We start from the raw sequence: 22,667 nt of genomic DNA on the forward strand, positions 1-22,667 counted from the left end.
CACAAGGACAGCCAATGTGACTGGGCCGGTTTGGGTGTGGCAGCCTGCCTTCGTCCAATAAGCCACGGCAGTAAAGTCAGGGTCTCGTGTGGGAGATGACACCACCCAAATGGGGTGTGTCCATGGAGACCAACAATGGCACGTGTTGGTCATTCTGACATGACCTATTCTGCTAAAGCCCCTGGCATATCCACTTGGATACCTGGTAGACCTCTCCCACCTAATATTAAAACAAATACTTTATATTTCCTATAGTCTTTTTCCTTAAACCTACTTCCCCTCCTACTTTTTTCCAGCCAGTAAATGGTACCAACCACTTACTGAGTCACTCGGACCCCAAAATCCAGAAGTTACCATCCCTGAGTCCTCTCTCTCTTTCCTGCCTCAAATCCAACCCAGTGGTAATTCTTCCCAGTTCTGTCTTCCAAGTATATCTGGAGTCTGCTCAGTATCACTATCTCCACAGTCCCTTCCTGAGCCAACCCACCACCATCCATAACATCCCTTTCTGCTGTCCTTTGGTAACTCTTAACTAGTCCCCTTGTTTCCACTCTTGCCTCCTATCTGTTTCCCACACAGCGGTGGGAGTAATCTTTCCAGATCATAATCTAGTGGTATCAAGCCCTCTTCAGATCCTCCACTAGATTACCATCCCACCTGGAATAAAATAATAATTCCCATAATAATAATAAGAGTGATAACTAACTTTCCCTCAGTGAACTTACCTAATCCTCAGAGCAAACCTCTGAGAAAGGTTTCTGTCGTTCTGCCCACTTTACAGATGAGAAAAGTGATTCTGCAGGACTGGTTAATTGCTTGTCTACACCTGCAACGACTGAGTGGTGATGGTGGGCTTCACAGCTGGGCAGCATGGCCCCAGAGGTCATACCCCAACCCACAGCACTGGAAGGGACGTCACAGACTTCTGTCAGAAGCCTGTAAACCTGTGCCCCTCACCTCTCTGACCTCATTCCTTCCCATGCCCTTGTCTCCTCCCTGCTTTTCTCTTACTATCCCTCAAGCACATCGTCACTCCAAACTCAGAACCTTCGTCCCCTTCCACGCACTGTCTCTCTCTGACACATGTGCCCCCCCCCCCAGTTGTTCACTTGACCTCTTCCCTATGTATTTAGGCCTCTGCTTATACATAACCTCCTAAAATAAACCTTCCCTGACCACCTATCTAAAATAGCAGCCCTGTTCCCCAAGCCTGTAACCTGATGGATTTTTCTTCATAGCATTTAGCATCCTCTGAAATTAGATTTTGTTTTGTCTTTCATCTGCGGATGTGTACCTCCTCCGTGGTGGCCCAAACGTACTCGCTCACTGTTGCGTCTACAGCTCCAAGAACGTTACTGGATGCAGAGTAGGCTCTCAAGAAGTAGTTTGGGGCAGATGAATGAATGCTTTAAATCGTCTGCACGTGTCAATCTCTTCATTCAGTGACCTTAATTTTCATCGTTTTTTTCAGAACTATTTTGCTCGCAACTTTTACAACATGAGAATGTTAGCCTTATTCGTCGCGTTTGCAATCAATTTCATCTTGCTCTTTTATAAGGTACGTACATCTTTATGTTTCAGGAACCAGTACGAAACCACAGATGGGTTGGATTGCGTGTGCAGAATTCACACATTCGCCAATGAGCAGATGTAAATCTCTTTCAAGATATGTTTTGATGAAAGGAAAAAACCTAGAGCTCAGGCACATCACTGACGGTCTAGTAAGGCAGGAGCAGACTTGTTCCTCCAAACTAAGCAGGAAATACCTCAACTAAAGAGTGTTTGATGTAGTACAGGGTTTACCCAGTGTCCCTAGCCTGATTTGGCTGCGTACCCCCCTTGGTACCATATCTGGGTGTGGCACACCCTCATTACATACATTAAATTCATTTGGTACCTGAGAAGGCAGCCTAGCCATCTGATTTTTCTCCTGCATGCATTAGACTCCTCGTAACTCTTGCTCAGATTAGGAGGTGTTTTAAAGGGTGTGCTCGTTATAGGCCATCAGCTTCCGAAAAGCTATCTTTTTATTTTTAGCCTTTGCTTTTAGTCTTTTCGTGGTACCTGAGCCTCCTATCTGGCTCTCTGCTGAGAAGGCTGGGTTTCCATTGTTTCTTGTGTGTGCCGGTCCCTTAGAGGGAGTGAACTGATTCTACTTTAAATGGTTTGAATCAGGTCTCCACTTCTTCTGTGGTTGAAGGAAAGGAGCCCCCCACTCGCAGTTCAAGTGGAAATGCCAAAGTTAGCAGCCTGGACAGTGGCTCGCCTAGAATCATCGCGGTTCACTACGTCCTGGAGGAGAGCAGCGGCTACATGGAGCCCACGCTGCGGATCTTAGCCATTCTTCACACGGTCATTTCTTTCTTCTGCATCATCGGCTACTACTGCTTGAAAGTAAGATAGTAAGGCACCAAGGTACCTGTGTGTGTCCGTGTTTGCGCATGTCTTTTGCAGGTTGGACTCCTGGGGGAGCAAACTCTGAGATGGGAATTTCCTGCACAGAGATTATTAGGGAATGTTCCACGAACCAACACCCGTGGGGCAAGGAGAAGAAGCAGGGTGGAACAGAAGACAAAGTGGGGCTGTGGTTCAGATACAACAGGGCACACACACAAGCCTCAGTCCCTGAAGCTGGGATGCCCCTGCAGGGCTGTCTTGGGCTGGGGCACTGGAGCCTGGCCTTCAGAGCTCCATGTTGACCAGTCGTTGACGGCAGGCTGTCCTGGGAAGGGCCTGTGGCCCTGGGCTGTCTTGTTATAGCTCCCTGTCACATATTGGCAGTTATTTACATAATGACCCTTTTCATCAAAACTTGGCCCCACGGAAATAACCTACCATGTCCCCTAGCAATGCTCCACTGTTTTAGAGTTATATAATACATCTTAAGGAACCTACGAGTCATTAGGCACCTACCTAATGCCATCAATGGCAGAAAGACCACAGTTTGTCAACCTTCACCCAGAGAATAATGCAGCTCTATCCCCAGAGCCCTACCAAGAGAATAATACAACTTGGTGAACAGAACTCAAGATGGTCTCCGAATGCCCAGGGCTGCCCATTACCTTTGCAAACCTCTTTATTTTTTCCTAGCGAGACACCTTTTCTTGGTAATGCCTTTATCTCATTGTCTCCTACCTCAGATTGCGAAGCTTCCAGAAGACTTTTGAAAAGCCAGAGCCCAGGGTGAAAGACTAGAATGTGAAATTTTCTTCAGAAATTCTTTTCCCTTCCCTGTCTTTCCTTTGTTTTATTAAGAGGGGACAGGGGAAGTATTCTTGGATTTTTCTAGAACGTCTGCCTCTTTTTTGTATCCGTGCCTTCTGTAAAATCTGTCCATATGAAAAGAGAGCCAATATGTTCTGGAAACATTTTGGCTAGCTGACAAAGATTTTTGCTGATGCTGGAATTAAAATTTATTTCAAAATAGCATATGGGCATGCTGAGTGTGGAATAATTAAAGAGATTTCTCAAATAACACTGCACTTTTTAGAAGCATGCATTTTGGAACATTAGTAACATTGCTGTATTTTATTGTATCCGTTCATGTTTCACATATATAAAGATGTATGTTAAGTATATCATAATAAAAGATATAATACATCTTTTTCTCTTTAATACATAAAAGTGATTTCTTCAGTGTAGTTATCTGTGAACTTCTATGTGTTTAAAAACATATGATTATAAACTATATCTATTCTATCTTCTTTTTTCCCTAAACCTCTAGATGTTTCTTTCTGCCTAAATATAACCAATTCATTTTCACTCAATTTTACCTTCCTGGAAGTAACATGGGAAATACTTCTTTTTCCAGAAGCTGTTTTGTAAAGATAGCAACCACAGGAGATGCCAGTAAATCTAAACTAATTTTAACGTGTTTATCTTTTTCAAATGTAGGTCCCATTGGTTATTTTTAAGCGAGAAAAGGAAGTAGCTCGAAAATTGGAATTTGATGGGCTTTATATTACAGAACAGCCTTCAGAAGATGATATTAAAGGCCAGTGGGATAGACTCGTAATCAACACACAGTGAGTAAAGAATTATATGAGACATTACTGTGCTCAAAAATTTCAAGACAAAAAACAAACAAACAAACAAACAAACAAACACTTTGCTGGAGTTCCTGCGGATTTGTCACAAGTTTAGCAGAGGTGAATAATAGTTATGTTTTCGGCCAAGAAAATCAAAAGACTAAGCACTGTCAGCCTCTTAATGGATGCTATCAATTTTTTTCCCATCTGTGTTCCGAATTCCTTAATCAACAATGGCTTTGGGTCCATTTCCACAGCCCTGATGGAACTTAACATCCATTACTCAATGTTCAGAGAAGTGTGTAGCTAGAGGGGCATAACCTGCAGTGTGGGGCTATCTCATCCAAAAGACCAGACGAAGCAAAAATTATTCATTAAGGAAAGAGTTGTAGCATTGAAGGCAAAAATATTGAATTTCATACTTTCAATGTATCTAAGTTGTAAACTTTCAGCAGCCCAGCATAAAACTAGTTGAACGTTATGACATGTAAAATATAAGGCAGGGAGACAAATGCTTTTTCTATACATTAATTATTTACCCTTGTGAGATCAAGACCCAGACTCCTAGCAGCTGTTCCAGGTCAATCCATCACAAAAGTAGAACTTGCCACCACTAAAGGTATTAGTGATACACTATTTTTTGAGTAGTTTCTACTACTCTAGTGTGTCAAGTGTGAAATATCTTTTTATTGTGATCAGTTTTACTTAAGAAGTTAAAATTGCTAATAAGCTGAGTTTTCAAATGAGGATGATGTGTTTGTGCATTAAAAATGTTTACTCTAAATGCTCAGTGTTTTATTTGTCAACTCTGGCTGTTAATACTAAGTCAAATTAGATCTGTCCCTTTAAGTGAAGTCCATATTAGCACAGGTGCCACGGTCAGTTTCTTCGAGGATAACGTGGGAATGAGATTTTTTAACTTTATAAGAAAAAAAATGACAGATTTTTAGATACCTTAATTTTTAAAGATAATTGACAGAGAAACGTATGTCATTTGACATGTTACAAATGACATGTGTCAGCATGTAAATAAATACAACATGCTACTTCTTAATAAATATGCTCATATTCTTCCCTGTTAAAATATTATCCTGGAGTCTTTTTGTGATTTGCATGTATATATTGATATATTAACGCTTACATAATATTTAACGTACCTCTGATATAGGAAAATTATGGGATAAGATGGGACAAAATTGATTATAAGTTTTGTGAATGAAACAATATGTGTTTACATATTATTTTAAGTATTTTGTTTATTCCAAACAACATATTGTTATTTATCATTTTTTTAAATGATACTATTTTACTTTTATGCTTTTATATTTTTTAGGTCATTTCCCAACAACTACTGGGACAAATTTGTTAAAAGAAAGGTAATACCTCTCAGAAGGAATGCATTCTCTATTTGTTTCCTAGAGTGCAATTCAGATTTGAATTTGATATGGCTCGTGTGGAGAATGAAATACTGAGGTGTGCTTTTATCTGTCTTTTAATGTCATTTCAAAGTGGCAATAGAATTCAGTATGAATTTCAAAAATTGCACGTAAAGAAGAACCCATACTCTGCAGCTATAAAATGAATAATAAGCATTGCTTCATCCACCTGTCCTCTGACTCAGGTGAATAATCGGTGCTCAGTCCGCACAGTAATAGGAATTGGTGAGAATTTTCTCCGAGCTTCTTTGGGTCCCCTGAATTGGCTAACGACCATTTTCTGATAAGACAGCTGTATATCACTGGGGCTGGAATCCTGCTTCACCCTGTAGGAGCAGAGTCGTCGCATGAGAACAAAGGATTGAGTTTGTTTATTTCACATGAACTTCGGAGATCTTTTTATTTTCATAAAGTTTTATTCTTCTGATGCATACTGCGTCATAGTGTAGTAGAAAGAACAATGATAGGGCATCAGCGATGAACTGTGGCACCTGCGAACTGCTCTGATCTTGAAAGTCAAGGATCTTCTCTGCTCTTCTCACCACATAGCATTTTAATGTCAGATCTCTTTTAATGAAATAATGTATGTACCGGTACCTGTAGATCATGAAACACTATTGCTTTATGTGAAGACTAAAGCGATTCACATAAAGCGTTACATTCTAGCTCCTACTTATTCTTTGAACCTTTCTGATTGCCACCCTGACTCAACTCACCTCCTTAATGAGTTCTAGCTCCAACGGGTACCGTCTGGAGTAGCCAGAAACATCTGCCAGATGAAGTGCTCTTGTTCCCTTTGATTCCGTGTTACTCAGGAGGATCGGTGACCAGCAGATTTTTTGTTAGCAATCTGAGGGGAGATAGAGGGCTTGCACCAAGAACTGAAATCAGGTACACGAGGAAGCACGTTGACCTTTTTTAAAAAATCTATTTAATAACAAGACTTTCTAGTTGAGAGAAGTCGTGTGTTTGTAGATTTTATTCTGGCACTAGAGTTTTGTCTCCTGGTGGGACGTGAAATTCTGAGCAGCACTGCCCTCCTGCATACGAGCACATCCACACCGGGCCAGGGCTTTGAAAGACTTATTTTTAAACAATTTTAAATAGGTAACTTGAACATTTTATTCTCATTAGCTACTTAAGAAAGAAGCTTTGAATTGTTAAAGCACAGATTTCTCTGAAGGAAACTGCATATTCAGAGTCAAATAAATACGTTGTCATTGCAGGGGCGCCTGGGTGGCTCAGTCAGTTAAGCATCCGATTTCAGCTCAGGTCATGATCTTGAGGTTCGTGGGATCAAACCCCATGTGGGGCTCTGCGCTGACAGTGTGGAGCCTGCTTGGGATTCTCTGTCCCCCTCTCCTTTGCTCCTCCCCCCACTCTTGTGCTCCCTTTCTCTCAAATAAATAAACTTAAAAAAGTAAAACTAAACTGTAATTGCAGCAGGGACTATTGGTGGCATTCCTACTATACTTAGTGCTGATTTGTTGTCCTGGGAGTGAGGTGAGAACACAACCCAGAGGGAACCCCCATGCAGGCCACCCCAGCCCGTTTTTAGCACCGTGAGAATAACATAGAACAGACCTTTGTGGGTGATGTTCATGGGCTTTTTAACTACGACTTCTCTTTCATGTTTTCATTTACCTCGACTGTATACATTCAGAAGAGGCTTATTTTTATTTTTGCTAATCCCTTCTTCCTTTCCATTAATGTATTTCTTCCTTCGTTGTCTCTCTTCTTTCCCTGGGGAACCCCCTTCCTCCTTTCCCTCACGTGCTCATTTCCTTCTGCATTCCTCGTCCTCTGCTCTCCTACCCCCTTTTCCCCTTAGTGGCCCATTCTCTCTCCTACTTTTCATTCATTGCTTTTCCCGTTGTCTCCATTTTCATTGTGTGTGGGACTCTCATGGAAGCATTAGGCCAAGAGTGGCTGTGTCACGGGGCTGTGCTTCCTGGGCTCAAGGGAAAGCTGTGGGCCCACGTCTACACCGGTCTGAAAACGGGACATGTGGGCAAAGCCAGGAAGATGTGGCAGAGGGAGAGGGGGGCCGGGAATTGGAGGACAGTTGCTCAGAAGAGATTCTGGTGGTGTAAAGGGGTCTATGCAAGGATTGCCCTGAAGACAGGGGGAGGTGACAAGGTTCCGGGGATTACTGAAGGACTGACAGCTTAAGTCAGGAAACTAGGGGAGAGTTGAACGGTTGTAACTGAGAGCCCAGGGAGGATGCTGTCACAAGTGGCCAGCCCATGGCTGGCGATGGTCAGTGCAGATCTTTCCTGAGAGTCAGATCTCGCTTGGTGGTTTCCTTATTTCATCTCTTGCCAAGCTTAGCAAGCTTGGACATGTTACGTTTTCTTATTTATTTATTTTTTTTAATATTTATTTATTTTGTGAGAGAACGCAAGCAGGGGAGGAGCAGAGAGAGGAAGAGAGAGAATCCCAAGCAGGCTCCAGGCTGTCAGCACAGAGCTCAGTGAGGGGCTTGGTCTCATGAACCATGAGATCATGACCTGAGCCAAAACTAAGAGTCGGATGCTCAATAGACTGAGCCACCCAGGTGCCCCAAGGGCATGTTATGTTTTCTAAGACATAACTTCTTTATCTGCAGAATAGGATGCTGATAACATAGTGTGACTTACATAATGTGACAGTCCCATGAGGGAGAGCAAATCAAATTTCTTTACATAATTCCTGGCGCAAAGGATGAATTTGGTCAAAGTTCCTTTCATTCCATTTTTTGCACTTCTTGACTTACTTCCTTGGGCCCCCCTCTTCCTTTTGCATGCGTCCCTCTCTTGACTAAGACATCTTGTTCCTCGGATGGGTATTACGTACAGTGCTGTAAGTTTGCTTTGACCTTAAGCATTGCGATCACAGAAGAAGAGCCAGAAATGAGATTTTTAAGTGAACTCGAACATAAGACCAATACATAGTAAGTGTCAAAATAATTAGATGTTTGTATGCGCATGCATACGAGGGGTTACTGAGTGGTTGAGGCCAGTAAAATGTTTTATTTCTTGTGCCCAGGTTATGGATAAATATGGGGAGTTCTATGGCCGGGACAGAATCAGTGAGCTCCTTGGTATGGACAAAGCCGCCCTAGATTTCAGCGATGCCCGGGAAAAGAAGAAGCCAAAGAAAGACAGCTCCCTGTCAGCCGTGTGAGTATTACCTCTTCCCAATGGCTCTAGACCCAAAGGAGAAGAAATTAATACAATTCTGAACTTGATAATGCCTCGACTTCCTTTCCCTCAGAGTCTGGGGGAATAGAGATGAGGGAAACAGAGAATGTACCTAAGGGTCTACTTCTATGCTTCTGGGTATTTTTGGGTGTGGAATGATTGGATTTTTTCCTATTATTTTGGAAGGCGACTTTTTTGTTATTTACATAAAGCAAAAATTATGTAAATAAAGATGTATGTTCTTAACTTAATTTGCCTTTTCTATCCCTAAATGCCATTTAAGTCAAACATATACAAAAGCACAATATTTGACTACCTTTTCTGATGCTGTCTGAAAAGAGGTTAATCTTTCTCAGGTTTTGGAAGAGGGCACTATGGAGCCCTTTTATTAGGAAAGTTCAAAGTTCATATTCTTTTATTATAATTCTTGAGTTTTGTTTAAATAGCAAAGACTTCACAAGCCAGAAGTACTGTGCTGTCATGCTGTTACTCAGGAATTTAACTTTAAAATGAGGTGTTCCTGGAGCGCCTGGGTGGCTCAGTCGGTTAAGTGTCTGACTTTGGCTCAGGTCATGATCTCATGGTTCATGGGGTTGAGCCCCGTGTTGGGTTCTGGGCTGACAGCTCAGAGCCTGGAGCCTGCTTCGGATTCTATGTCTGCCTCTCTCTCTCTCTGCCCCTCCCATGCTCATGCTCTGTCTCTCTCTCTCAAAAATAAATAAACATTAAAAAAAATTTTTTTAAATGAGGTGTTCCTGATATAGTGCTTTAATGGAATAATAGGTTATAATATAGCTAGAAAGATGTGAATCAGTTGAATTGAATTTGCCTCAGGTTGAATTTCACACACACACACACACACACACACACACATATATACATATACTGCAAATATATACTTCATCAACTGTAATTCTGGATTAAGTGTAAAGCATACATGTTTTAAAAAATGTAATTTCTCATTGTAGCCACTTAACGATTTTAGAAGAAACATAACAGTTACTTTCCCTTAAGAACATGTCCACTTTTCTTGTAAATTTATGGTCTCCGTCAGTTAGGGATGTGACTACTTTCGAAATATAGATACTTGAGGCTCTGTAGGGTGGTATTATTTTGTGTCAGATAAATATTTTAGCTAGCATTAAAAAAACATGTTGGCTGACCTCATTGGTAATATAGTTTTTTATCTATCTGAAAACTTACTGGAGCTACATGGTTTTTAAAAATAATGTGAACTCAGTTTAAAAGCAGTTAGTTCTATGGACAAATACATGACAGAAACTGTGGATTTAGATCCAAAATATCACGTGGGTACTTTAAGAAAACCCATGTGGTACATAATGAATATATCACTGTATAGAAGATGAAACACCTTGCCAGTGCTTAGGAATTAAGACCTTTATGTTAGAATATCATATAAAAACAAGGACCATAGAGCAGTGCTGAGCTTTCTACTAATATTTTCAGATCTCTGACAAACAGTGTAGAATCAAATTGTTTTACTGCATTATGCTCTTTCCATGGTAATATTTATGGTCCTAAAAAAAAAAAGTCTGAAAAAAATAGAAGTTTAGACTATTTTATAAACAAAAAGGTGTTTTATTTTTACTGTGACCAAAAAGTTTTGTTTTTTTTTAATTTTTTTTTCAATGTTTATTTTTGAGAGAGAGAAAGAGTATGATGGGGGAGGGGCAGAGAGAGAGAGACATAGAATCCAAAGCAGGCTCCAGGCTCTGAGCTCAACTCACAAGCCTGATGTGGGGCTCAACTCACGAACTGTGAGATCATGGCCTGAGCCAAAGTTGGACACTCGACCGACTGAGCCACCCAGGTGCCCCTGAACAAATAGTTTTAAATTAGTGGAATTTTCCACTTTTTTACATAGGAAATGTTTGCAAGTTTGACCCCTAGCAAAGTGCCAAGAAATTAATATGGCATTAATACCTTTAAATATGAAGGGGCACCTGGGTGGCTCAGTCATTTGAGTATTCGAATGTTGCTTTCGGCTCAAGTCATGATCCCAGAGTTGTGGGATTGAGCCCCTCATTGGACTCCGTGCTGAGTGTGGAGCCAGCTTAAGATTTTCTCTCTCTCTTTCTCTCTCTCTCTCAGAAAAAAAATTAAAATAAAAAATAAATATGGATAATAAAATTAGAAGAATAAATTTCTAGTAAATAATGTCCATAACTAGGAAAAAGAATTACATATATTGTTCCTTTATTTAAAACATTTACAAAGATCAAATTTTAAAACATTATCTGGTTTGCATATTATCTTAATGTGAATGTTTGGGTACAAGGATGATTCATCTATTTGTGCATGTTTTATTTGTCAATCAGATATGTAGGGCTTGTCAAACAAACAGGTGGCCACATTACCTCCTGGGGATAGAATGGCTGCCAGGACCCACAAAACCTGCATCTTTTTCATTTGTGTCTTTATGGGAAAAGAGAAGGGATTTGTATCTCAAAACCATCTAGCAAAACTCTTCAGCTTCTGGCTTATAGTCTGCCCCTGAACCAAGCCCTGTGGCCAGGTGAATGCGTGCCCAGTTGACCTAGATCAGCTTTGGCCCATCCCTAGGGGTTGGGTCAGCTCCACCCAAACAGGAGTACTGTCGTGATTGGTGAGAAAAGAGTGTCCTACAACACCAAAAGGGTATGCTGCTTCACGATGTTGACAGCAAACTTGTTACCCTAATGTTTGACAGGAATGAAAAATAATAACCATTTTTTAAATAAAGTAAGAAACTGCCATGGGGCATTCAGTCATCCTGATAGGAACACTTATTTTGTTTTAGATTGCTTTCATGGGAAATAATCATGCTCTCATGCAAATTACCCCATTATTTATTTTTTCTCTGTCTTTGGGTTTTTAAATTTAAGATAAAATAGTCTTGGGGTGCCTGGATGGCTCAGTCGGTTGAGCATTTGACTCTTGATTTTGGTTCAGGTCATGATCTTAGAGTTTTGCGAGTTTGAGCCCCAAAAAGGACTCTGTGTTGACAGCATGGAGCCTGCTTGAGATTCTCCCTCTCTCTCTGCCCCTCCTTTCCACACACTCTGTCTCTCTCTAAATAAATAAATAAATATACTTTAAAAAACAAAAAGAAAAAAAAATAGCCTTGTATTGAAATCCATTTTAAATATTCACATAACTTTAAAAAATGATCTCTAGTAATAGAATTGATTCTAGCTCAAAGATAACTTTATTTCCTTAAGATAAAGACTCCTAGGCTAAGGTAAATTAAAACGTAACCTTTGGGGGAGAAGTCTCTAAGAAGTCCATTTTGATTAGCGATTACTGATCCTACCACTTGAAATTTAAGATTGGCCTTCCTAAAAAAAATGACTAAAGAAATAACGTATAAAACAGTAAATATAGAGAAGCCCTTTTGAAACGAATACTCATATTTTATAGCCTATCATATCAATTACCTAGAATATTAGATAGGCTAACAAAGTTATAATTTTAGCACATCAATCAGTGGGCAGCTCTAAAAAAATTAAAGTTAGAAAGTATGTTTTACTATGTATGTATTTAATCTAAAGATCAGGAATATTTATGCTAAGATTTACTCATCCAGCACATTTATTGAGAGATATTCCATGTATGATACAATGTGCTTGGTGTTAGGGAGTTTGCAGACTAGGGAGAAAGGCATAAATGTACGTAGATACCTGCACACCCGCAACTACAAAATAAATGGGAAATTGTAGTTAAGTCTACAAGGTAATTTGGGAACCAAGGGGAAAAGGTGAATGCCTTCTTGGATAGAGATTTTTTTTTTTTAAAAAACAAGAGGAAACACAAACAAGATGAAAGAGCCCTTTCACTGGCAAATTTAGTTGTAAAGTGAATGTGGATGTTTATGCAAGTTTTTATTAGCCTAAGTAAAAATTATTCTGTCAGAATGCAATTACAAATGTATAATGAAAGCGAGGAAACTTGGGATGCACACATGTTGGTTAATGTAGTAGCATAGTTTCCAGAAATCATTCTCACATAACAAGTGGCTTTACCTTATATTTAACGCAGGAAAAGAAAGTGCTAATCTTAAATAATAGAAGTTGCATCTTTGTTTTGTTTTCCAAGATCCCACTAAAAAAGCATTACAGAATTCTGGAACACATCATCCAGATGTTCCAGATTCCCTTGACACTTTGGATGGAACTAATTTCCTGAGATGGTTGCCAGTTTCATCCCACAGAAAGAATGCCAGCAGGCTCTTGCAAGCCTCCGAGTCTTTGTTTCACATGCATATCCACAAATCCTTCTTTGTCTTTCCAGACTGAACTCTATTGATGTGAAGTATCAGATGTGGAAACTAGGAGTCGTCTTCACGGACAACGTAAGCCCACTTCATTACCACAAAGTACAGTGCGCTATGATTAGACAAGTCTGTTGGGATCCGGCAGGCAGACAGTCAGTGATTTAAGGAAGTCAGTCAGACAGCAGTTGATTTAATACAGACCATTATCTGAGAATGACCCAAGGAAATATATGATTAATTAGCCCCCATCTCTCAATCCATTTCTTTCAATAGCTGAAAGATTAACATGAAAATATATTTATGCAAGAAAAAGAAACTGAGATGCAAATTCACATGTATTTTCATTTAGGTTTTAGTTGGGTAATGAGTTCAAAGTTTGCTAGATGTTAAAACGGAAGTTCTAAATAAATAAAGTTTTAAAACATTAATTGTGATAAAGTTTCCCCCAAATTAAGTGCATTAAATTATTGTGGTTTTTGTTCTTGATTGATCCTTCTTTTCTCAAAAAGCCTAATAGCCCAAGTCTGTATCCAAATATAATGAAAAAAATTCACCTGGTACTAAAAGCCACCGACTGTCAGGTCGGACGATCACGTTGTACTACCCTGGCTTGCTCAACAGTTTGACATTTTTGACTCTTAGAACTTTCAGTTTAAAAAATCATTATTATCAATTGTTTTCATGCTCCCATGTGCTCTCTATGGGAAGTTGCTAGGGACAGTCATGAAACTCTGCTGAATGGATCAACTACAAATGTTTGTCTCCTCCTGCTGGATCAGAATCCTACCATCCTCACCTCCTGCGAAGGGGCACTGACAAGCAAATCCAAAGGCTTAGTCCTAGACCCTCCTCTGGTTTTGTCTCCCTTGCACATCTCAGTCTCAAAATCACACTCTAATTAGCAGTGACTTTTACAGTGAGTGGTAATTCTGTTCTCCTAAAGACATGCGACACCCCCCAAATTCTCCTGTCTCTATCCCCACCCCTATCGTACCCAGTCATGGGCCCGGAATACTGGGTCTTTTAGAGAACTCTCCAAAGATCTCAAAAACAAGTTTTGTAAGTATCTTTTAGAATTGTCAACTGTTAATGCCTTCAGCAAATTTCTCTTCTAATAATGGAAGCAGCTCCCTCAAATTAAAAGGAAACCACCTCATCTCTAGCACTGATGTTTTCTGTTCAGGTAGCCCGGCCATCTTGGCTTTTGCTAGTTAAGGTCAATCCTCCTTGACCTCCTTATATGCCGCAGTACTTGTGTCATGCAAGATACGTATCTTGCTCTAGTTTTCTTGCCTCCAGAGCATTTGGGCGTGGACAGACTTCTTCAAACTTGTTTCTGTTATATTATTCTGATATATTATTCATCCACCTGTAGTTTCATGGCTGTTTGGCCAGCTACTTCTCAACATGTCTTCAGTCCTCAATAGTGTGGTTTCTGTCTGAAACACAGCTAGGCTTACCAGATGAAGTACAGATGAGTTCCAGCCCCGCGTTGGGCTCTGCACTGACAGCTCAGGGCCTGGAGCCTGCTTCAGATGCTGTGTCTCTCTCTCTCTCTGCCCCTCCTCTGCTTCTGCTGTCTCTCTCAAAACTAACTAAATAAAAAAACATTATAAAAAATTCTTAATTACAGATAACTAAATATTTACATATTATATTTACATTTTTATATAGGTATGTATACATACCTATACGTAAATATAGTTTTATATCTATAACAATGTACAATATACATATATATGTGAGTATACATACTTATGTATTTATATGTGAGTATATCCCAGATGTTGCATGGAACATAATCTAAAAATTATTTATTCTTTACCTAACGTTTATCTGTAACTGGGCAGCCTGTGTTTTTATTTGCGAAATCCGGCTATCTAAGGACAGCACCTGTGTCGTCTATACGTGTATCCTTGGCTCCCCTGATCACCTATATTAGTCTCCTGACTCATCTTCTGTCCACACACTTGTCCTTTCTCCTCAGCCTTTTCATTTCTTAATAGCCTGCTGGGTGTGTCCATTCAAATGTCCTGTGACAAATGCATCTTCTCCTCTCCTCACTCTTCCCTGCTAAACGCAGTCCCCCTGTCCACCGTTTCCTCTTTCTGTTAGTGTTTTTGTTCTTCTTGCTCCCTATGTCCAGATGACCAGCTTGGACTCCTTTTCCTTCTCCTTCTAATATGTGCATTCAGTTATGTGCCCAATTGGATCCTTTTCCTGCCCTCTGTCATTCTCTGGCCAGTTCCGCTGATAGTCATGCCTCTTATAACCTCCCCCGTGGGGTTGGCCAGTAGTGTCCTAACGCAATAGCTCTGCCACTTACATCTTCAAGAAAGTAGCTTGACCGGAGTGAGCTCACTTTCCTCATTTGTCAATTTGGGGCTAAGATTGCCTACTTATCAAGAGTCTGGCTAGAATAAAAACAGAGACTGTATGTGCAAATATACAAGACGGTATTTTCATAAAATGCTGCTTTTCACATACCATTATTCCGTATGATGCTCCAGGGGTTCTCCCGTGCTGGTGGGATGTGCCCATATCCCTTAACCTGGCTTGAAGGCCTTCCAACTCCGCTGTACATTTCCAGCCTCATCTTCTGAAACAGAAGCCCACTCTCAAACCAAGCTGTCACTCCTCAGCACATTCTGCGTAGTCTTATCTCGGTGTCTATTTTCAAGTACTGCTTTCTTCCACCTGATGTCTAACCTCAGCCCTGAACTGCCCATAAAGATGATTTATACCACCTCAGCCCCCTTTGTCTTGTGTTCTCTGTTAAAGCTTAAGATATATTCTAGTCAAAATGAAGGTTTCCTCCCTTTCCCAAAATGGGTAGCTCTTGACTCCAATGGCAAAACACTTCTTATGCCCAAGGACCCTAATCCAGAAAGCAAGCATGATCTCAGTATCTTTTATTCTACTTTTTTTATTCTCCTCCCCTCAAAAAGTATATACACTTATACATCTAACCTCTGTAAAGCAAATCTCTTACATTGATTATAAACAAGATTCCTACAGATAGTACCAACTGTATTATTAGGTTTATTATAGCCTTCAGTGACATTAAGTAGTATTTGCATTTTCTCCTAGACTTGTTTTGGCTCACATAAAGTGAGATGCTTGGTTAATAAAATACCGCACGTAATTTCTTACAACTAGTAGGTCTCCACAAACACTGATTTAGAGAGTGAGTAAATGAAAAACGAAAGAGGGAAGGACAGTTGGTTGGTTCTTTGATTGAGTGTAGAGCAGGGCTCTCAAGGGGGGAAATTTTGTCCTCCAGGTGACTTTTGGCAATGTCTAGAGACATCTTTGGTGGTCACAGCTGGCATCTGGTGAGTGGAGATCAGGGTCACTGCTGGTCATCCTACGGTGCATCAGACAGCCTCCAAAACAGAGAATTATCCAGTCTAAACTCTCAGTAGTGCCAAGGTGAAAACACCTTGCTATCGAGTATTAGGTCAGTAAAATTCTCTCTATAGAAAGATACATAAGAACAGCCTATCTGATATAAAGGAGAGAAAGACATTGAACCTCTGAGGACAAGCTAAATAACAATAAAATACATAAACCAATATAACTGATTTGAATTAAATAGACAGACTAAGAAGGTAAAGTAAATGAAGTGATTATAATGGAATGAAATCAGAGTAGCTTTGGACAACAGTCACTCCTTCTGGTTTCTGATATGCTTCCCTCTCGTTTGTCTTCTCAGTCTTTCCTCTACCTGGCCTGGTATATGACTATGTCCGTTCTGGGACACTATAACAACTTTTTTTTTGCTGCTCATCTTCTTGACATTGCTATGGGATTCAAGACACTGAGAACCATCTTGTCATCGGTAACTCACAATGGCAAGCAGGTAAAAGTTGATTTTTTTTTTTTGACTCCCTACAAAAAACAAAAAAAAACCCACCAAATACACCAATAAAAATAAAACCCAACCTCCAATGGCAACATACAGTTTTAAAGATTTTTGTGAATGGAGGATATGCACTTTTTTTATTTTTTAATTTTTTTTACAAACCATGAAGAATATTGGTTCAAGAGTCCCCTACACCTACATTCAAGTCTTGGCTTGACCGATACACTGTGTGACCTTGGATAACTGATTTAACATTTTTAAATCTCAATTCATTGTGTAAAATGAATACAATAAAAGTACCTACCTTTTAGAGTTTCTGAGAAAATGAAATAAGAACATAAACGTGGAGGTGTTAGCACAGGCCCCGGCACATACAAAACACTGCAGAAAATAAATTTTTCCTAATATGATATTTACTCCATTTGATACCAGAGGGAACTGAAATGTGTTTCAGAATCCTGATGCACTAGTTACAATAGTAATAAAACACAAGATGCTGCGTTCTTAATTTGATGTGATATTTAAAAACTGGATATCGTGTGGTCTTTTATAATGTTTCATACTTGACAAGGTCATACTCCAAGGACTTACATACTGGCCTAGTTCCAGATGATCAATTTATGTTTTAATGGAGCCCAGTTGTAATGTGAAAACTTTAATTATTCATAAACTCATTATAGAAGCATATATTTATTGATTTATTCTCTATCACCTGTCTACTGGGAGTAACACATTCTATATTCGTTATTTGGTTTAACAGAGTCCTTCTTTTCCAGAATTTTATAATTCAGCATATTTTTAAATCCACGTCCCCCCAAACACGTGAACTATGTCCATAGTTAAATTCATATGAACAGTTAAGATTTTTAGTTTCCTAAATTTCAACACATTGTTGTTCTATATGTGACTCTAATTTTTGAATGTGACTATGACATCGGCAAAAAGTGTTTATTCATAGTTTTGAGCCCCTGACATATTTAAAAAACTGGAGATTCTGAATCTCTTGTGTATTTTCACACAAAAGGTTTGGCTTGCTTTCAATTCACTTCTAAAATTTTGTGAGGATTATTCCTTCTTTTTGAGATATCAATTTTTGACTTACAGAAATATAGAGAGTTTAATAGTCCTCATAATAAGATGTGCAGAAATTTATAGTGGCATTGTACTTCGTTTACAGAAGTGAATTAAGCCCTCTATTCAGATAACATATTTTCTCCAGATAATTGTAAAATTATTTTTGAAGGACTTAATATATGCTGCCACGGTCAAGAACATAGGGATTCATTGTAATTAGAGAAGTAGACACAAAAAATAATGCATTTGAGTGTGTTTAGATTTTCTGTGATATAACCAGAAATATATTTTCACCAACTTGGTGAAATTCTTATTTTCAGCACATACATATTATGATCAATTTGGATGTGAAAGTCAATCAGAGTTTATTCATATTCCAGCTGTAGTATGCATTCATTAACCAATTAAGTAGCCAACTTTTGCATAAAACAGTCTGACCACTTGATAAAATAAAGAGCATATGGAAATAAATTTCCCCACAGAGGAGGGTAAGAAAGGTACGGTGTGAGGTATGGATCCCATTACTTTCTAGTCAATAAATCCAGGTATGTGCTCATAGAATTCTCCCCTCCCACACTGATGTTGAACATGCCAGTCATATATGCCTTGCATTTCTAATGCATGTTCTGTGTCACATTGCTTTCCAGCTTGTATTAACTGTTGGCTTGTTAGCTGTTGTTGTATACCTATATACTGTTGTGGCATTCAACTTTTTCCGAAAATTCTACAATAAAAGTGAAGATGGTGACACACCGGATATGAAATGTGATGATATGCTAACGGTAAGTTCATACACTTTGATCTTATATGAGTGAAAAATTCTCCTGCTTCTTCAGTATGAGTGGTTGTGTAGTTACTCTTTAACCTTGCAGAATAGAAAATAGCGTACCCAGTAAAAAGTTGTGTGGCTCTTTAAAGAATCAACAGTTTTCATTCTTTTGCAGAATGTAAAGGACCGTTTCTGCCATTTTTTTACATCTGCTGTACCAGCCTGATAATCAGGAGATTTTTTGCATAAAGGACTTAGAGCTGGAAGGATTAATATAAATGCTTTAGCTGAATTGGTTCATAGATTCCAGGACCGCGGTTAAAATTATTTCCTTGGAGAGTATTTTGAACCCTTAGTTATCTGTTTACTTTCATGATATTAACTGACATCACCGAAGTCCAAAAATATATCTTTTACTAGAACTCTTAGGTTTTGCTTAAATATTCAGTACTTTAGCTTAAATTACCTTTTCGGTCTTGGTTTTAAAATCAGTGGATGTTCAAGCTTTCATATTGCTCTACCCCTGTTCCTTAACCTGCCCATCTAATATTGGCGAATCAGAAGTTATTACAGGTGAGATCTTAGATTGGAAATATGTACCTCTAGCTGAAAGGAGATGAATTCTTCATTGAGCACCAAATCAAAATACCTACATAGCTGGGGTTAGTAGTGTAAGAGACCAACAAAGTGACAGTAAAGTTACTCTAGAAAAAATAAACATCCCAAAAGAGTAATGAGAGGGAACTACTAATGTTATAAAAACTAATACTTAAGGCAGGTTTTGTACTAGAGAATGATACATGTGTGGGACAGAATAGAGAGTCTAGAAATACATGCAGATACACTTGGAAATTAAAAGTATGATAAAACGTAACTTTTGAAATCATGAAATGAAAAAGAATTCAGTAAATGGTATTGGTACCATGGATATACTTTTGGGGAAATTTTGATAAAAATTGATACCAACCTAGTTCTTTAAATCAAAATAAATTCTGAATGGGACACATATTTTAATGCAAAAAGAAAAGAATAAAAATTATAACAGAATTTGACTTTTGAAATAAACAATTTTTTAAATTTTACTTATTTTCTTTAAAAAAAATTTTTAATGCTTATTTATTTTTGAGACAGACAGAGCACAAGCAGGGGAGGGGCAGAGAGAGAGGGAGACACAGAATCCGAAGCAAGCTCCAAGCTCTGAGCTGTCAGCACAGATCCTGATGTGAGATGAATCATGGGAGATCATGACCTGAGCCAAAGTCGGACACTTAACTGACTGAGCCACCCAGGCGTCCTTGAAATAATAATAATTTTTAAATGGGGAAAGGTCTTTCTAAGTGTGTCATAAAACCTAAGATGCATGGGGTCCTAAACAATTACTTTAAAAAGGAACAACACTAAGCGTTGTCTTAAAGACAAATGAAAAACTAGGAAAAATATTAACATAGGGCCAGTGTCCTTAATTTACTAAGTACTTATCACTAGGAAGTAAACCAATAGGAAAAGGAACAATCAGCTCGTGGTAAAATTCAGTCAGCTTACAAATTGACAAAGATTAAAGAAATGCAAATCAAAGCAATCAATTGCCACTTCTTATTAGGTTTGCAGAATATTAAAGTTTGTTAATACCCACAGTTGAATCGATGGAAAAACTGGCACTTTCATGAACACTTGTAGGGAATTCAAATTAAGACAATGATTTTACAGAAATTTTGCAATATCTATCACATTTTTCATTGTACTTACCCTTTGACTTGTCAGTTCCACTGATTGTATTGATTTAAATGTTTGTTTACAAATATGCTCCTGTGGGTTTAAGGATACTTGCTTGCTACTATCACAAATTGGAAATATCGAAATTATATCAATAGAGTCCCGATGAAACCAACTATGGCAAATCCATATCATGGAAAGGTAGGTTGTTTAAAAATAAGACAAATCTGCACGTGCTGATATAGAAAGACATACAGATTGCATTTCAGTGGGGAAGGGGGGGCAAGATCTTGAACAGTGTTATGATAAGATCCTGATTGTGTGCACACATACACATGCTAGAATGTACATATTAGATACACTAGAATATGTACAGGGTGTTTCTGGAAGAATACATGGGACACTGTTAACAAGGGTTCCTACAGGGAGTAGGACTACAGATTAGGGAGAGAAGAAACTTACACAGTAAGGGATTCGTCACTGGTAGTGACGTCCCCCAGAGTCACTAAACGTGACACTTTACCGCCAGTAAGGATCCTTCATCTCCTCTTGTGAGAGGTGCCTTTAATACCCACCTTGCCTCTCTACCCGGTGACTTCAAGACTTGGGGTAGCAGCTGGCTAGAGGCAGGGAGGGGAGCAGACAGCTGGAGGAGTCAACAAGGCACAAAAGGGAGTCAGTCATTACTAACAGCAGACAGCTGTGACTCCAGGGAGATTCATTTCTCTTCCAGAAGCACCCCCTCCCCCATGGTTCTAAATCTCAAAGTCCACCTTGGTTGAGTCAGAAAGTTTAGCAAGGTGATTCACTGCCAGAGGGTGTGGTGCCCGCTGAATCGCTGAAGATTGCTGGAAAGTCAGGATGACTTCGGGTAGTGCTCTTGAGTTGGCATTGGGATTGGCAGGGCCTCACTTGCCCCCCTCCTACCACAGTAAGACCCCTGAAACATCCAGGTGTCTCCTTCTAATGTCATGAGTCATATTTGACCCTATTCAATTATCCTGATAGTATCCTTGGATGACTACATTTCGAACATCACTCTTGGTATGAGTTTCCATTGCTTTTGTAAATTTTCCCAACGAACTTATGAGAGGAATCCAGGCATGGTTTGAACAACAAGTGAGTTAGGAAGACAACAAACTGCCTTTACCTGGTTGGCATGACCCAGTTGCATGGGATGTGTAGGGAAGAGGTAGAGAAGTTTGCCTCACTTTAGGGTGAGGAAATAAGGCTTCTTGATGTTTCGACCATGGCCTCAGGACTGAGCTAGAGCCTGGATTTTGTCCAGTTTAAGGGATTTCTGCCCCTACCAGTGAGACTACCTACAACCAGGTCTGTTCTGGGTGTTTCTATCTCTACACATAACGGTAAGCTTTGTACCTTGCCTTTGGGTGGGGTGAGGTTGGGGGCATCATGAGGATGTACCTTAGATGTGTCTTCTTGCAAAAGAGAAAACTCAATTCCAAGCCACAAACAACATCTCAGCTCCCATACTGCTGCCAGGCGGATCTCAGGCACACAGGAGTCTGTGTAGCTTTGCACATTCAGCTGATTGTTCTTAAAAACGATCACATCAGAGGCCACATCACCTAGATTTACCTTACAATAGTTGGTCTCAAAATCCCTTTTAATTTGCCTCTTATTAATACTTGTGCAGCAAGGTTTGAACAAGCCAACAACATTTAAAATGTAACTGCTCACTTGTAGTAGTGCTCGTTAAAAGTCAAGGCTTAGCAAAACCCAGCAGCTAGCAAGACAGAAGTACGGCGTAGGAAGTGGTCACGCTTAATATCTTGCGTGTATCTCTCAAAAGAGAATCTTTCGTTTACATCCGTCTCTAACAATTAGTCTTCACAGGGTGAAGTCGAGGATTGTTTGCTTGAGATGGGTTTTCTTCACTCATGCCCTGTTTTCTCGGCAACATCCGAGTTTCCAGTGCCTTCATTGCTTCTGGTAGTTTCCTGGCATATGTAGGAACATTTTAGGTTTTCACAGCGATGTGGTTCACCTGCCAGTGTTTCATGCCCAACAGCAGGTGGCGCTGTAGCTACAGTTTTACAGACTGTGATGCTTCATGCCTGCCTGCCCACCTACCACCTGCCTCCTTCCTTCCTCCCTCCCTCCCCTTCCTTCCTTCTTCCCTCCCTCCCTCCCCCCTCCCTTCCCCCCTCCCTTCCTTCCTTCCTTCCCTCCCTCTTTCTTCCTTCCTACACTTTCCTTCCTTTTCTTTCCTTTCTTTCTTTACTTATTTATTTAGGATCATGGTGTTTTAAGCCTGAGAATCTAATTAAACCATCAGTATCCTGAGAGAATTTGAACCTCTTCTC

General features: G+C 39.6%; 1 protein-coding gene and 2 long non-coding RNA genes across 14 annotated transcripts in view; 1 reads left to right on the plus strand and 2 right to left on the minus strand.

Moving 5' to 3' along the window:
* RYR2 (ryanodine receptor 2) overlaps positions 1-22,667 on the plus strand; it is a 749,501-nt gene that overhangs the window by 716,093 nt on the left and 10,741 nt on the right. For all 7 annotated transcript variants that reach the window (XM_053207799.1, XM_053207801.1, XM_053207802.1 and 4 more), the window contains 8 exons: positions 1,472-1,558; positions 2,176-2,394; positions 3,895-4,025; positions 5,362-5,404; positions 8,492-8,625; positions 12,937-12,997; positions 16,635-16,781; positions 18,506-18,640. In XM_053207799.1, coding sequence (XP_053063774.1) covers positions 1,472-1,558; positions 2,176-2,394; positions 3,895-4,025; positions 5,362-5,404; positions 8,492-8,625; positions 12,937-12,997; positions 16,635-16,781; positions 18,506-18,640 — 957 coding nt within the window. The remainder of the gene's footprint in view (positions 1-1,471; positions 1,559-2,175; positions 2,395-3,894; positions 4,026-5,361; positions 5,405-8,491; positions 8,626-12,936; positions 12,998-16,634; positions 16,782-18,505; positions 18,641-22,667) is intronic.
* LOC128312717 (uncharacterized) lies at positions 10,842-16,641 on the minus strand. Its single transcript, XR_008292390.1, has 2 exons — positions 15,407-16,641; positions 10,842-14,514 (listed from the first exon to the last, which is right to left on the minus strand). It is a non-coding gene; the product is annotated as an uncharacterized LOC128312717 (long non-coding RNA).
* Positions 19,744-22,667, minus strand: part of LOC113595837 (uncharacterized) — a 44,238-nt gene continuing 41,314 nt past the window's right edge. For all 6 annotated transcript variants that reach the window (XR_003416453.2, XR_008292389.1, XR_008292387.1 and 3 more), the window contains one exon: positions 19,744-22,301. This is a non-coding gene — a long non-coding RNA (uncharacterized LOC113595837). The remainder of the gene's footprint in view (positions 22,302-22,667) is intronic.

Source organism: Acinonyx jubatus, chromosome D2, assembly GCF_027475565.1.
Source record: "Acinonyx jubatus isolate Ajub_Pintada_27869175 chromosome D2, VMU_Ajub_asm_v1.0, whole genome shotgun sequence".
Classification (NCBI taxonomy): domain Eukaryota; kingdom Metazoa; phylum Chordata; class Mammalia; order Carnivora; family Felidae; genus Acinonyx; species Acinonyx jubatus.